This window comes from Papilio polytes, unplaced genomic scaffold (genome assembly GCF_000836215.1).
Source record: "Papilio polytes unplaced genomic scaffold, Ppol_1.0 DF824146.1, whole genome shotgun sequence".
In the NCBI taxonomy this organism is placed as follows: domain Eukaryota; kingdom Metazoa; phylum Arthropoda; class Insecta; order Lepidoptera; family Papilionidae; genus Papilio; species Papilio polytes.
Window position 1 is genome coordinate 84264 of NW_013525058.1, and position 17828 is coordinate 102091.

The 17828-nt window shown below is 33.2% G+C and overlaps 1 protein-coding gene across 1 annotated transcript in view; it reads right to left on the minus strand.

The window, feature by feature from the left end:
* LOC106111844 (A disintegrin and metalloproteinase with thrombospondin motifs 1) overlaps positions 1 to 17828 on the minus strand; it is a 104317-nt gene that overhangs the window by 11309 nt on the left and 75180 nt on the right. Inside the window, exons 4-8 of the mRNA XM_013294001.1 lie at positions 8309 to 8404; positions 7140 to 7272; positions 6068 to 6175; positions 767 to 902; positions 7 to 119 (exon numbers count right to left, since the gene is read on the minus strand). Of these exons, the coding sequence (XP_013149455.1) occupies positions 7 to 119; positions 767 to 902; positions 6068 to 6175; positions 7140 to 7272; positions 8309 to 8404 (586 nt within the window). The remainder of the gene's footprint in view (positions 1 to 6; positions 120 to 766; positions 903 to 6067; positions 6176 to 7139; positions 7273 to 8308; positions 8405 to 17828) is intronic.

Here is a 17828-nt window from a genome sequence, read left to right on the forward strand (position 1 = left end):
TAATACCGGCGATAGATATCCTTATTCTGGGCCCTTTCAACAATTTATATCGGAGGTCGACACCATTCCAGAAGGATACGAAGTAACGCTTAATTTGAACATTATCTCCTCCGTGTAATCTGAAATTAATATTATTACTAATAAGGTACAGTAGGGGAATCTGGTTGTGTTCTATCGTTAAGCTACCATCGTTTGAACACTTTTAAATGAGATGCAGACCAAAAATCATTACAAAGCAGCTTTTAAATATTTCTGTACGGAAAAAGTCCGTTATACAAGACTTGTTTCTTTTCATTATTATTTTGCACTCACTGATATCTTATTAGTTATGTATTTGATTGAATGCGTAGTTTGTCTCTTTGCAATGAACATTGCGGTTTTTCCTGAAGAGGAATACCACGAACTTCTTTGGTAGAACATATAGAAGTAGCAGAAATTTCAATCTCGTACTTGGAATAACAATTTTTTTACTAATACTAATGGCTATTGTTGTGCCTAAGGTCATAAGAATCTTGATATCGCAGAGCTAACTGTTCATGGAAAGGATAAGCTAATATTATTTCATACTAATGTTATAAATGCGAAAGTTTAGATGTATGGATGTTTGTTAGAGTTTCTAGACTAAACGGTTGAATGGATTTCGATGAAATTTGGTATAGATGTAGATAGTTTGGAAGAACACATAGGCTATTCAGTTGTTTCAATTCCACGCGAACGATATCGCGTGCGGAAGCTAGTTTGAATACAAAACTAATGTATGCCATACCTATATCCATCATAATCGACAATAACCAAGATCTCCGGGTAGATGACGTAAGGAGCTTCCCGTTTCTGCCTGCTGTGAGATTCTGTAGACCGTTTCCGCCTGTACCTCTTACCAATGTGGTCCGGCTCCATAAATGCTGGAAGAAAAGAGAACATTATTTTTTTTTAATAAGGACCCGTCCAAGTATAATGTATGGGCATAGAACTGTAATTGACAGGCTACTAGCCGTGGCGTTCTGTGCATATTTGATTTTTGTTATTTTGGCGCTGAAGGTTTGGTGGTGAAGAATCAAACTAATAGTATACGTATAATAAACTGACCCTAACATCAACAGGCGAGATTAAGTCGGAATGAAGCAAATATGTCTCCGTGTTAGGAAACACGGAAATCCTAGAAAGAGATGGATGTATTGCGTAAACGGAGACATGATCAAAAAGGGAGTGATGACTGAGATGACGGATGATAGAGTTATTTGGAGGACGAAAACCCGGTGCGCCGACACTACGGGAGTAGGATAAGGCAGGGGAGATGATGATGCTAGAAAACACGAAAGTTTTGCTACTTTAAACTATTATATTTATTAGTATTTTGTGACGCAAAGAAATAATATAATTCATGTTATAATCGATTTTCATTTGAAATGAGAAATATTTAATTAAAGTTGTTATAAAACTTGATAATAGCGAGCATCAGGATTATAGAATATGACGCATGGCGCTACAATTATTACATTTTGGTCACGCATTTTAGCTGTAATGTGGTTCCTTTTTTAAATCGATTACCTCCTTATAAAGAGGCTGGAAGTTTTAAAAACTAATTTTTCGTTTTTTTTTGCTAATCGAACTCGGTCATAACCTAGATTTTTGCTTTTTACATCCAACATAAGTTTGCTCCTTATTTATTTTAATATTAACAGAACTTAAAAGTATGTAAATGTCAAATAATATATTCTTATATTAAAATAATAACTTTCATAAATTACCGAAGCTTCAATTCTCGTGACTTTCGACAAAAAAAAAAGATATTCTTCTCATTTACAGATTAATAAGAAGCGTCGAATCTACAAATTTATAATACAAATGACGTGAGACCGGTCTACGACTTGACCTTATGACCTCCGTCCATAAAGTTTAGTTTTTAAACATTTTTATTACCGATTTTGTTTCTGGCAACACTAAAATACATCACATTACAATTTATAAGCACAATCGTGACGTTTTTAAAACATTTTTGTGCACATTAAAATATTTTCCGCAATAGGAACTGTTAACTGAAATATTTAAATTATTTCCATTATGGATTTCTAATAAATACAGCTATTCACTTTAAAAGCGACTTTTATTTGAAAATAATCAATACTGGCCATTATTATTTGGAAATGTGGACTAATTTTATACAAAAATAGGTTAATTATTTATGCTTATATCAATTGTATATTAATTTGGTATAATAGTCGTATCACTCTTTAATATTGCACGATTTTCAGAAAAATAGCAAAATAAATATTTACCATCTTTGATCTACATAAAAAGATGACTTAAATGCCTGCCTCTATTTAAGCTATTTAACAGTTTTTTCCTTAAATCCCGATAAAACAGCTTCAACAGTACTATTGTAAATGTTCCTCCGTATAGATAGACAAGCTGTTGCTTGCAAACTTCGTTAGCGCGAAATTAAAAAAAATATCGTCTATTAAATAACCGCGTAACCTTCTAGCAACTACCAAAATCCCGTAAATAGGGCCCAGCCGTTTCGGAGATTACTCGGAACAAACGCGGCTTGCGAACAAACAGACGAATTTTTAAATGCGATTTTCGTTACCAGCAACGCAAATACTTCTTGAAATCTGCAATTTTTATGATGAAGTTACATACAGACAGTTCAATTTCCATTTACAATTTACATGTATAGACTAGACCATAAATATAGATAAATATTATAGAATATCCGGCTACAATAGTGCTTGAATGGTTTAAACGATAAAACATTACGTAGTCTGATAACAAAACAAAAGGTGTTGAACTTGAATGTTTCCGTTTATTTAGTCTGTAGAAATAGACTGGGCGTATTTGCATTAATATAATTAGGTCCGGTAACATAATCCGGCTACGAATCATAACTGGTAACTACACTTTGACAGATAATAATCGAGTTCCGGCGGCCATTTTGCATAAATTGATTAGTGAGAGTTCCTGCCAATTTTAGTACATAGATTATATTAGTTTATTAATAACCTACAAATGTCATAATATATTTGTTGATTACTTTATAGGAAAACTAGTATTATGTACAAGACATATCTATTGCATTTTGGCAATCAAACACCCTTATAAGCAGAATTCAAGGAGAATAAGATGTCAGTTTTTGTAAATCAATGTGAACCAACAGTTACATAGAAATGGTGCCTCTTAAATTGCTAAATCACGTAATATGTGGATATTCTCGCGAAAACCGGTATTATTAACATAATCGATGTCTCGACTGCCGTGCAATATTATGATAGAAACAGCTGCACGTGTTTACAGCCATAGTCATATTTTAACGATTAAATTGATATGTTACTTTTAAATAATGCAATGCATTGATAAATATTGTGGTGGTCTATTATACTTTAAGCGTTTTCAGCACATATCTCTACTATGTTTTCCAAATGTTTTAGTATCGTTCGTCTTTTATTTCGTAACCTGTCCTACGTTAGACTACGGGCCTGTCCCATTGGCTGATAGGGGCTCAGATAGCTTAAAAATAACGTCACTGACAGATAAGGGAACAATATCTGATATTTCCATTACACATTTTACACGTTGGATTGTTATCAGACAATTTACAATTTGGTTTGACAGGACTTGGTTTGTAAAAATATACTGCCGTGGTGCGTGTTGGCAGACTTCACACATATCAACTTATTAAAACTTTCGTGAGACATTACATATCCTATATGATTTATAACACTGTTACCGTAGGAACTTCTTCTTCAGGGTGAGTGGATGCCGGTGACGGTCACTGACTGTGACCGACGCGACGCGATAGCGAATAAAGCCGGCATCCACTCACCCTGAAGGACTCCCTACGGGCTTGAAACTAATTGGTGCCTACACCGAAAGTTCCCACTTGAGTTTTAGCCTTGTTATTAATCATATAGTTCACACATATCTTTGAATTACTACACAGATATGTGTGTTATGACGTTTTCCTTCACCGTAATACAGGATGAAGTACATATGAAGATCGCAATTCGAACCTAACCATAAGCATAACCTATATGTGCCACCGACGCTCCTAGACAAGATCAGATGTTTGCCGGACTATAAGTTTCAGCAACAGATAAGCTCTTGAATTGAGTAACCATAAATGTAATTAATTTGATTGACTGGTAATATTAGATATATCTTCTGTCAACACTTACAGAAGAGATCGTGATGATGGGTTTTAAATTCGTAATCGGATCAATATAGAAACATTAAATACAATCGAGATAAAAAGATTATATCTATTGGTATTCAGTTCAGTCTATTGTGTTTGAAAATAATAAAGATTAGTCTAATTTTCGAACGTGTTTGTTTTTATATCACGTCACGTTGAAAATAAACATGCGTAAAATAACCGAAATATTTAAAAGTATTTATCTGCTGTAATATAAATAGGGAAAATTTGTATTTTTGTATGTATACTATTCGCGTCAAAATCACTGGGCCTATTTCTAAACTTCTTTTACCGTTAAAAGCTACCATATCAGTGAGTAACATAGGCTATACTTTTACTATTTAAACACGGACGGAGTTGCCAGTTACATCTATAAACATAATTGAAATTGAATAAACTTATTCAATTTTGGAAATTAGTGTTTTGAATTAATTTTAGTTAAACTTTAAACAAATCATTTGTTTGTTTATTGACAAACGTTGTTTTTTTTTTAAATAATAACAAGATAATAATTTTCATACAACATAAGGTGCATAAAACATATCAAAAAATTTAAATTATTGTTAACAATAAAGTTCAAAACACATTTACTATAAATTTGTATAATTGGCTGTTATTTATGTAAAAACTAGCTTCCTCCCGCGACACCGTTCGCGTGGAATTAGAAAACAAAAGTAAGTACTCTTGTGTTCTTCCAGACTATCCTCTACAACTATGCCTTTCATTGAAATTCGTTCAGCCGTTTAGGCTACAAACTCTAACAAACATCCATCCATCTAAACTTTCACATTTATAATATTAGATTAGATAATATGAATGAAATATTTCTATTCGTAAAATAATAGAAAAATTGTTCTACCAAGATAAGGTAAATGCACCAATAATTGACCCCTTTTATTTTGCCACAATTGGCATGATAAAAGTTTTTATGTCATAAAATAATTCGAAAAGTATTAACATCGGGTCGCTTTACCAAAAAAGATGATATTTCAACCGGCCAGTGTTAACACATCTATGAGATATATATCAAAATGTCAGACGGCAATCTTCCGCCAAAGTCGCAGGTGTCCAATCAAACTGGTTTTTCGCATCAGAGATTAATCAATCGATCTTTATTACGTTTGCTAATTAGACGATATCTGGCGAATTTAATGGCGTTACTTGGTCAGCTGTTTTCTAGTAGTTTTCCTACTATTTAACTGTTTCTAATACTGTTATATATAGTTAGGGATAATGAATTAGTAATTCATCTATTTTTCATTTAATATCCTTTAATATACACTAACAATTAGATATTACAATTATAAAGAGGTAAGACTTTTAATTATGGATATTTGTATGTATTGAAATAACTCAAAAACTACTGGGCCAATTACAATTTTTCACCATTAAAAAGTTACTCGATATCATTCATAGATGGCGCTGATAAAATCCACTTTTTCAACGACCGTGCTCATAAAACTTACGTAATATAGTTCAAATATTTACTACATGTTATATCTCAAACATAAATAAGACTTAGTAAGTACAAGATACAAGTCATTAGTTCAAATCGTGATCGAGAATATTTTTTTTAAATAAGTCATTCGTTGTACATTTGATATGTGATAGTTTGTTTTAAATCCAGTTTATAATAACATGTATTTTGTTTTAAATATTATTGTTATTCAGAAACATGATATGTCTACTTTACAATGAGAAAGACGATTGATTTCGTGGTTTACTAGACAGACTAATAATAAAAAAAAAACACTTATAACATCTGCCATTGTCAGAAATTTTCTAAACGTTATATCTACCTCTATCTTTAGTCAACATTAAATCATGTATAAATTAGTAACTCTTCATTAAATTGTCAAATATTCTTAAGTTATTTACCAAAATCACTTAGATGGTCCCCTTGGGCAGGATCTCTTTTGATAATGACGTGATGAGCGCCTTGGAGAGCTTGCCTTAAACTATCCTGGTCTATTTTCTTCCTTTTCACTGGAAAAAGAACGTTTAGGTTACATATTTTTAAAACAGTTGTATCTCACGGCATATAGATGGCGCTGAAGAAAGTTTACTTGTATTTTCCGCAAAAGAAATATTTGCTTCAATGTTGTTTGTCAGGCTTTTACGTTTTGTTCAATATTTGCGATTATTATACAATCTAGCCAATATTAATATTAAATTATACGATATGGTAATTTAATCTCATTTCACCTATTTCCATAGAAACAAGAAAAAGGAATTTCGTATAATATTCAAATAAAATGCCTGACCACATGCTGCTAAAAGTCATAGATATTTCTTTGATTCGCTTATTAAATATACATTTATGAAATTATATAATATCTATAGGTTTGAATAAATTAATTCATTTTAGAATAATTAAGCAGTAGTCAAATTCCTTTTGTAGTATAAACATATTTTTTTGTTATTGGGATTGTGTATTCGAATTTTAAATACAAAACAAAACACAATTTACAAAAATACAAACAGACATCCCCGCAACACGATATCATTGGTTTGTGTACGGGAGCGGTGTAACTATGTGGAGTGTAGTGTAGTATAGTCTATCTATACCTATACTATAATAATAAAGCGTAAACACACACTTCTTTGTTGCCTAAGATGTCAGCTATTACAGTAAATTTTTGAATAATTCTTTATTTAATGAAAACCCCTACACTTACGTCACGCTTTGGGCTATATATGTAAATATTTTGGATGAAAACCTTAATGTGGGAAAGAGACCATAAGTTGCTGCCAACATCAAGGAAGCAAGATTGTCAAGGTTTGCAATGTCATGCCATTTTGTCATTTGCTATTGATAATTTAACAAATGTAAACAATAAAATAAAACTTTCAAAATACCATGCGGACGAAGCCGCACGGGAACAGCTAGTTGTGTAATAAAAGTTGATGCAAACGCAGTTTCCAATAATAACCACGCTACTTAACTTACCTATTGGAAGTCCCGTATCTATAGACACCATATCAGCCATGCTGGCTGGATCTAGGAACATTTCATCGTCTTGCGCCGTCGTCATTGAATCTGGTATAGGTCTGATCACTAGCTCGTGACCTATCGAGCCTTCCTGTGGACAATCATACAAATATTATAAATGCGAAAGTTTAAATGGATGGATGTTTGTTAGAGCATGTAGCCTTAACAAGTAAATGGATTTCTATGAAATTTGGTATAGATTTAGAGGATAGTCTGGAAGAACATATAGGCTACTTTTTTTTTAATCCACGCGGATGTAGTTGCAGGCGAAAGCTAGTAAACATTATAAAATAACTCATTAGATAAAAATAGTTACATCTCGTATGGTATATCTATAGAACACTGTAGCTCCTAGTATAATAACCATTAATCATCAACATAATTTAGCACGGACTGCGGTTTAAATACGCTTTATAAATAACTTCTCAAAGAAAAGTATGCTTGTACTACAAGCGCCATCTTTTATCCAAAATACTTCATTAAAATTTAGCACGCAAACATCAAGAACTTCCAGACAAGTCAGTACAATAACCATAATCCATTTTAAGTCATCGACTTTATTTATATAGACTAGTATTAAATAAGCTACATTTCTAGGTCAGTGAGCCAAGCCAATAATCATACCAGTTCCCCCACGCATTACACGCTTCTGTTTTAGACCACACCCGTAGTACGCCTCCGGTAAAAAAGGACTACAAATGTTTTTATTACGATCAATTAAGGAAAAATCAAACGATTTGTTATCTATACTATTCAATACTAATGTTATGAAGAGGAAGATAGACTTGTATTTTTGTATGTTTTGAAATAACTCAAAAACTTCTTGCCAATTTCAAAAATTCTTTCACCTTTAGAAAGGTAAAATCTGTGAGTAACAGGCTACATATTTTACGACGAAGTCGCGAGCACCATCTGGTATATCTTACTAATATTATAAATGCGAAAGTTTAGATGGATGGATCGATATTTATTAGAGTTTATAGCCTAAACTGCTAAACGGATCTCGATGAAATTTGGCATAGATGTAGAGCATAGTCTGGCTACACATGGGCTACTTACTTTTACTTTTTGACGCATTTTACGAGTAATAGAGTATTATGTATTTGTCGGTTACAAAAAAGACTTACCACTATTATCTTTCCGTTCTTTGGATGTCTTCTAATAAGCAACGCAGCACCATTTTCATCATCATGATACAGATCACCAATATCCTCTTCATTATCCTGTAAAATATTGTTAAATTAAATAACTATTATAATTATTACGAATAACAGTCTTTTCTTAATCCGTTTTGAAAGACTCCTTCAAGTATTATGTCGTTCAAAATAAGAAATTTTATAAACGGAACGCAGCATGCATCTCTATCTCTTTCTTACTTCCTAGAAGGTATATTGGTCTCTTTCTTGTAACGAAATGCTCAAACGTGACGCAAGACATTAAGCTATGAAGTCTCTTTTAATTAAACTGTTATTTAAAACATGTGTTTTGTTAAAATAATTTAAATATTTAAAGACTAATGTTGAATGAAAATAAAATCTGCGTAATTAATTAAGGAAGCTGTACAAAAATCCCAGATTAAATAAACATGTGGAATGAATAATGAATAACCTGTCAGATACCAAAACACGTTGCTAATAGACATGTAATTATTCCACCCCTATAACAAAGACATTGTATTAAAACATTTAATTTAAAGCGAATTGCATAATTGAAATTCTCCTCATATTGCAACACTAATTAAAATGGTAGACGGTGTGCTCTGGGAATTTTGATTGGGCCACTTTTTCTATACATTGATGACTCGACCATGTTAATCCTTTGACTATAGAAAAACGGACTTGGCACAGAGTCGTACTAAGTACTTACCAATATTATAAATGCGAAAGTTTAGAATTATAGATAGATGTTTGTTAGAGTTTATAGCCTAAACGACTGAACGGATCTGGATGAAAATTGGCAGAGATGTAGAGGATAGTGTGGAAGAACACATAGGCTATTCACTTTTGTTTTTTTAAATTCCACGCGGACGGAGTCGCGGGTCAAAGCTAGTATTCACATAAAATTATACGTCTTTATGAACCCATAAACTGTTCTAAAATTTACACAATACCAATATTCAAGCAAGTTTAGTAATGATTATTCGTTTTCACAGAGGCGAATTTACCAGATCCTGTCTCTTCAAAATCAAAGCTCGAAGATGTCAGTTTAAACAATCAACGGAAGCGAGTGGAATGAGGCGGTATTGTTTTGTTTTTATCGAATTGCTAATTGCCTTAAAAATACACTTACGCTTTTTATATAAGAGATATTGACAGTGATTACGAATGAATTATTCTGGGAATCAATCCTATAATCTTTAACAGTGGTAGAGCCCGCTTTAACATCTTCGCACGAAGGGGCCGGCTCGTCCGGTATAATAACCATACAGAAAACAGGCGTGAAATGGAAGCAATTCCGCGTTTCGTTTGATGAGTGTGGTGCCGGAGGCTTAATTTTAGTCCCTTACCCTTTCCACCCTTTTCTTAAGAGGAAAGGATGGGAAGGAAAAGTGGATTTGACGGTGGATGAGACGCATAGGAAGGGGAAGTGTCCTTTTTATGTGCGTCTCCTCCTCCGTCAATTAAGGGTAGGCAACGCATCTGCAAATGCGGAAGTTTATGGGCAGCAGTCGCTTTCCATTTCTATAGATTCAGGTGGCCGCTTGCGCGTTTGCCACCTTATGTTATAAAAATAAAATCTGACCGTAACATAGGTCACAAAAAGTTTGGTCGTTCTGTTCTATTCTATTTCTTGTTTATGGCTCTCCCATAGCGGGTTGGGCCAGAAGTTTGGTCGTTTAAGGATTGACTTGTATTTTACCGCATTACTGTCTTATACATACGTCATAAGTTTTAGAGTCTACTCTAAATTAGACGAAAGATAAGGGCTTTGACACATGAACTAAACTATCACACAACTGTTGTGCGATTGTCGATTGTTTTACTATTCAACTGTTTAGTTGCACAAATAAAAATCAAATAGTGTGAGCAACTCTATATAAGATCATAGGAATCAAAACGAGACTAAACAGTGCGATAATTTAGTCAAGTCTGCGCGTTTTTAGACTTCAATGGCGGCGATAACTTAAAGATATCGTTTATCTGGTAACTTCTCATAGTGATGGTATCAGACACGAATGTCGTAAACTGACTAAACACGTACTTTGAGAACACTTTATGAAAATTTAAACATCAAATAAAGTAAACGATCAAATGTACGTTTTAGGAGTTTTTTCTAATTGTTTGATTAACTTTTTAACCATATGTAATCTATACTATTATAATAATGCGTAAACACACACTTCTTTGTTGCCAAAGATGTCAATTGGAGCATATTTTTGCATAATTCTTCTTTTAATAAAAAGCCCTATATTTACGTCACGCTTTAGGCTATATATTTATATATTTTTTTATAATTCAATGCGGATGAAGCCGCACGGAAACAGTTAGTGAATTAATGAAGAGTATTTTAAGTCGCTATTAAAATCCATTGATTTTGATTTAAAAATATTTAGAAATATGATTCTAGATCAAATATTGGGTTCGACTGTTATCTAACTATACTAATATTATAAAGAGGAAAGATTTGTATTTTTGTATCTATTGATTATAACTCAAAAACTACTGGGCCGATTGTTGCAAACATTAAAAAACTTTATTTATATGTATTTCGGTTCTTTTTTAGATACGCATTTTTTCTAAAATGACATTTTGACATCCTTATATTACACTTATATGTATATTACAGCCAGTATTAAATGTAGATCAAACCTTCTTATCAATCCACAACAAAAATTCAAAAATACTTTCACCATTCAAAGCTACGTTATCAATGAGTAACATAGGCTATGTTTATTGTTATTTTTAATTTCAGGCGGGCGAAGCCGCGAGCAACAGTTTGACTGTAATACACCATAGTTTATTTGTGCTACCATAGCGTACGCAACTGCAAGTATTTATGCTAACAAGTAATAAACTAAGTAAGGTTTAAATGTCAAATTCAACCACAACGACGCATTAAATAAGAGAGCAAAAGGATTGTCGGAAAAACCAAACGTGCCGTTGTCAAATATTGTTGTGTAGTTTTATATCGCACGTGACTTGGGTTTAGAGACCTTCTTTTTTTTGAAGACGGTTAAAAAGTACGCTCCTATATTCTAGTTTATATGTAGTTATGTTAAAGTATTATTTTACTAGCTTTCGCCCGCGACTCCATCCGCGGGGAATTTAAAAACTAAAGTATGAAGCCTTTTTTTCCAGACTTTCCTCTACATCTCTGCCAAATTTTATGAATAAGCAGTTTAGGCAAAAAACTCTAACATACATCCATCCATCCATCTAAACTATCGCATTTAATAATATTAGTAAGAAGTAAGATTATAGAATTTAGTAAAAAAAAACTTTGAGTACTTATAAAAAAATCATTATTATTTACATTATCTTAAAAATCAGATAGATACTAAAACAAATAGACAGGACATCAACAAATAAATACAGAATAAACATGATTCGTATAAAAGACAATACTATCAATGATCTTCAAGTCTATCTCATAATAAGCTTGGGATTTGCAAGTTATCGCTATTATTATAAATTACAAATTTATTGCCGCCTCTTCTTGCGCGTTACACGAGTTCTATGACATCATTTTTATCTACGACTAGCTGTTGCTCGCGACTTCACCCACGTGAATTTAAAAAATATAGCCTATGTTGCTCACAGATAAATTACCTTTCTAACGGTGAAAGAATTAAAATTGGCCCAGTAGTTTTTGAGTTATTTTAATACATACAAAAGTCCAAAAATACAAATCTTTCCTCTTTATAATATTAGTATAGACTACATATGTGGGGGATAAAAGGGTAACGTGACACGTTGGTCAATGATTTATGCGCCCTATGTCAGCGCCCTGGGCAGTTTCCCAACCCATGTGCCCTACTTTAACGCTAGTTCTACGAGACGGGAAGAACTGCATGACAAGAAGTAAAATATTAATAAGGATACTCCGGCAGGGTGCCATAAAGAGATGAATAATGAAAAAGGTGTCAAGACTAAGAAGAGGGTGACCTAGGTAGCGGAAGATAGATCGATCTGGGGGACGAAAACTGGTGCGTTGACTTTACGGGAGTAAATAACTAAGTAGGTAACGAATTAAATTCTTCAATTCTACATCAGCTGTGATCGTGCTTAAGCTATATTTTATTTATTAAAAAAAAACATCGCGGCGGATCGATACACGAACTTTGAATAAAAGTGACTTGTTTATTGTAATAGATGAGGCCATTTGCATTGCTAATGCGTCCGCCAACTGACGGTTAGATCGTGGAAAGCCTGCCAAATACATCCTACTTGCTTTGGGAATAATAGATCTTTCCTATTTGATTTTAACTATTCTATTTATTAGATCAGTATTGAGTTCTTTTTACATACGTATTTTGGCACAATTTGTATTCTTCCATACATCTCTATCTTTTTTTATAACATAAGATGGCAAACGAGCAAGCGGCCACCTGAATTTGCAAAATGACGAAGCGACCGCTGCCCATAGACATCCGCAATTGCAGATGCATTGCCTACCCTTATACGACGGAGGAGGAGACGCATATAAAGAGGATATTTCCCCTTCCTATGAATCTTCTCCACCGTTAAATCAACTTCCTCTCCCATCATGTCCTTATAAGAAAAGGGTGGTAAAGGAAGGGACTAAAATTAGGCCTCCGGCACCACACTCATCAGACGAAACACGGAATTGCTTCCATTTCACGCCTGTCTACCGTGTGGTAGTGGTATTGCACCGTGCGTGCCGGCCCCGCAGTGCTAAGATATTAAAGCGGGCTCTACCACTGTTACAACTGTCATATCAGAATTCTCTGCTTCTATCTCTTTCATACAGTTCTTATAGATTTGTATAGTCTTGGCTGCACTAATGGCTTTTGTTTTGTTTTAATAGTCACTTGTTTTAGTTAATAATCTCATAGTTTTTGTTACAGTGGTCAAAATTATCGTTTTAAAGTAGTATTCAATTTATCTATTCCAATATTATAAAGGTAAAAAGTGTGTTTGTTTGATTGTAATGAATCGGCTCAAAAATTACTGGGCCGATTTTAAAAATTCTTTCAACGTTAGAAAGGTAATTTATCTGTGAGTAACATTGGCTATGTTTTTACATTTCTTTATTTAAATATCACGCGGACGGGTCGCGGAAAAGCTAGTCTGTAAATACAAGAATTGAGATTTGATAATGTAATATATTCCAATAGATTATTTAGTTTTACATAATATTTATTTAATATATCTACTATTAATTATTTTATTATACAATATTAGTGATAACAATAGTTTTAACAATATTCATAATGGCGAATTTTCAAGGTTGCGATTAGTTTTACGGTTTGTTTAGTTGTTTTATTTAAATCTATTTCCTAAAACATGACTCATAAAAATTATTAAACACACTGCTTATTAAATATTATTTATACATTAATAAAAAGTCTTTAATATATGTTTATATAACTAGCTGTTCCCATGCGACTTCATCCGCATAAATTTATAAAAATGTTATTTTATTGTTCACATTTGTCAAATTATCAATTGCAAGTGTCAAAATGACATGACATGACAAACCTTGGCAATCTTGCTTCCTTGATGTTGGCAACAACTTATGGACTCTTTCCCACATTAGGGTTTTTATCCAAAATACCCCCAAGTTTAACGGCGTGAAAATATGTAGCCCAAAGCGTGACGTAAGTGTAGGGCTTTTTATTAAAAAGAGTTATTCGAAAATATGCTGTGATTGCTGACATCTTAGGCAACTAAGAAGAGGGCGTGTTTACGCTTTATTATAATAGTATAGATTAATAAAATGGGTCTGACTGTATGTAATAAAATATCATATTTTGCACCCATGAACTTTTTTATTATAAAAAAAAAAACATTTTTTCCTAATCATTTGTCCGTCAGTCTGTCGAGCAGACGGAGTCGCGGCCGAAAACTAGCATATCCAGGTTTATTTTTATTTTTGTAAACTTACAAGCTGTTAAGATTCGTTACAAGCAACATCCTTATTGTAACATTTGAATAAAATGCAACGCTTTAAAAACGTCTTAGTCACGATGTTACTAACTGCGTAGGTTAAGAGCACGCGCAAAACTTTGAATAAACTATCGCACAACTGTTTTGTCTCGATTTGATTCATATGAGCTTTTTGGAGCTATGTACTACTCGATTTTTAGTTATGCAACTAAACAGTTGAATTGGCTGAGAAACAATCGACAAGCGACAATTTCGCACTTCGAAGGTGTTATTGACGATATTTCGAAAACAAAACACTATTTAAAACATGAAAATAAAAGAGTGCATTTGTTTCGATTGTTTTTTCAATGGGAGAATAGAGTAAATTCAAATATAAAAATTGACAGAGAAGTAGTAAATGGGAGAGTAGTAGAGTACCGACATTTTGTATGTACAATATCAAGATGAGAAAAAGTCGAATTAACTTGTGTTTGCGCTTGATTTTATTCCATTTTTAAAACTAAAAATGGTGAAACTAGGTAGGTGACTTTTATTCACTAGTTAATTTTATTTAAAATATTAAAAATACTAGCTTTCGCACGCAACTCCGTTTGCGTGGAATTAAAAAAAAATATTAGTAGCCTATGCGTTCTTTCAGACTATCCTCTTCATCTGTATCAAATGTCGTCAAGATGCGTTCAGCAGTTTAGGCTACAAACTCTAACAAACATCCATCCATCTCAACTTTCGCATTTATAATATTAGTAAGATGTATATATACCAATAGATAGAATGGACTGCGAAAAATGTAGCCTAGAAGGTAAGTTATATTATTTTTATTACGTGTGTGCACGTGTACCGTTCATATTAAGTTGTGGTATAACATCAAAAAAGGACATTTAAAGAAACGTCTGACGTTTAAACATACATTTTCTTTTACTTTGTGCCGCATATTAATTGCTTTTCGTACTTTAAACGAGCGTAATTAAAAAGGGAACATAAAATGTAGCGCAGCCTTAAATAGACTATGCAATTGCTAATAAACAGAACGATATTTAAAAAATCAGACATCAATAAATTACTGTTAGAAATGTCAGAAATAATAAATCATTCGCTGGGTCATTTTTTTATATTATAAGGTGGCAAACGAGCAAGCGGCCACTTGAAACCGCCGAAATGGCGTAGAAATTGCAGATGCGTTGCCTACCCTTAATCGACGGTGGAAGGACGCCTCCTCACATAAAGAGGATATTTTCCCTTCCTATGCGCCTCCTCCACCGTCAAATCCACTTTTCCTTCCCATCCGTCCCTCTTAAGAAAAGGGTGGGAAGGAAAAGGGACCAAAATTAGGCCTTCTTCTTAATTTTAGAACTAGGACTTAGTTAGACGTTTTTCATTAAACCCGTTTTAACATTTTGTCTACTAGAAGCGTAAGATTTGCCGTACTTTATGTGTAACCGGTTGTAGAGACTTTGTTCAAGGGCAAACGTAATCAATAGTGCATGCTTTGCCTTGTGACAATATTTGAGCTATACAAACAGCACTCAACCCTAAGAGCACCAATCCGGTAATAATAACGAAGTAACGGCTCGTGCCGAGGCTCCTGAAGGAGCCCTCGAGCTCAGTTACTCATAAACGAGGTTTAGGCAAAGCGCCATCTGAGCTCGGCCACCTCAAGCCCGGTGAATCTGTAAATGCCTCTTCAAGGCAAAAAGTGGCCATTCTGTCACAAAAAAAAAACTTAAGAGCAGGCCACATACCTTTAACTAAACTATCACACAACTGTTGTGCGATTGTCGATTGTTTCGCAGTCCATTCAAATCTTACTATGTATTATAAATACGAAAGTTTAGATGGATGGATATTTGTTAGAGTTTGTAGCCTAAACTAATAAAAAATTTACTGCTGCAACTGACGTTCTGACGTAAAGGCTTTTTACAGAACATCAGCTTAGTTTACAAATAAGTACCATAGCTGAGTAAAGGCCTTATCCATTCAGCACTCCAAAGTTGATAAAACATCCGTACATTTTTTTTGTTTTTTACACTTGCTAATTATGTATGTGCTTCGTGTATATTCGATTATTCTGTTGTTCTGTGTTTTAGCATGTAGATGTTTTATTATTTTTATTCCCATAATCTTTTATCTGCTACTACTATGTTATTTTACGTTCTGAATGGATTAAATGAGTTATTATTATTATTATTAAACTACTGAACGGATCTTGATGAAAATTGGCATTTATGTAGAGGATAGTCTGGAAGAAAACATAGCCTACTTACTTGTTTTTCATTCCTCGTGGACCGCGTCGCGGTCGAAGGCTTGTAAGCAATAAAATTCTATACTCTGTACACTATATTTTCTTAACAAACGGTATGTTTAACAATAAAATTATTCTCACGTGCGACGTGGTGACGGTTGGGAATAATCCAAGTTTACGAAGTTCTATAGCAGTATTGTCGTGGCTCGTTAGTCCAGTGATATACGACCACATAGATGACAGATGTCAAATTAAAAGACCATACGGTACAACGAAAAATGCTGCATTCTTTGCAACGAGATAATCAAATACAGGCAATAAAATATTTAATGTCATTTAGAAAATTAAAAAGCATTAGTTTGAAATGATCGAAATAAAACATGTGTGATTTACAATTTTTTTACAATTCAATTAATTTAAAATTTGTATTTTGTGACCGAAATATCACTAATAAGATGCTTAAAAGTGTTGCCATTTTAATAATAATATATGATTTAATGACCCTTGATATTATAACATTTTCTGTAAGTAAATTCATTAACAAAGTCTTACATCGTTTTTCACATGTTTTTTATAATATTTGACACAAATAAAAATCATAAGTTCGATGACCTCAATCTGTCAAAAACAATTAGGAAAATACAGATAAAAAAGTAAAAGCACGGTAAATGTTATCGTAAATATTATTTCATAAACTATGTTAGTTTGAAATAAACATAAATTGATTTGCCGTTATTTTCTTTTTGACAGCTGTGACGTCACAATATGGCGGGGATTCATGCGCATTTTTTAACCGACTTCAAAAAGGAGGTTCTCAATTCTGTGTTTTTTGTTTGAAACGCATTGCATTCTACATACACATATTCCGTAAAGCAATATCAATATTTCCTAGTTTCTTTAATATTATAACCGGTATTATAATAAACAAGCTAGTATTAAAACGACATTAATAGTAATCATAGTAAACATAAGAATATGAGCTCATCACAGACAAATAAATCATGGAAAATCCACCGCAAATTTCCTTAAACATAAATTAATTCTAACTCCGATGAATTATGTAATTGTAGACTATTTAAGAAACAATAGGCATTTATACAGATACAATAAAACTTTTTTTAAACTAAGCAGTCTCTAAATAAATGTTAAAACCATAGATAAGTCTTACTTTTTTACTAATATTATAAATGTACAGTGGTAGTGCCCGCTTTAACATCATAGCACATATGGGCCGGCACGCCCGGTGTTATACCACGACCACATAGAAGACAGGCGTGAAATGGAAGCAATTCCGTGTTTCGTCTGATGAGTGTGGTGCCGGAGGCCTAATTTAAGTCC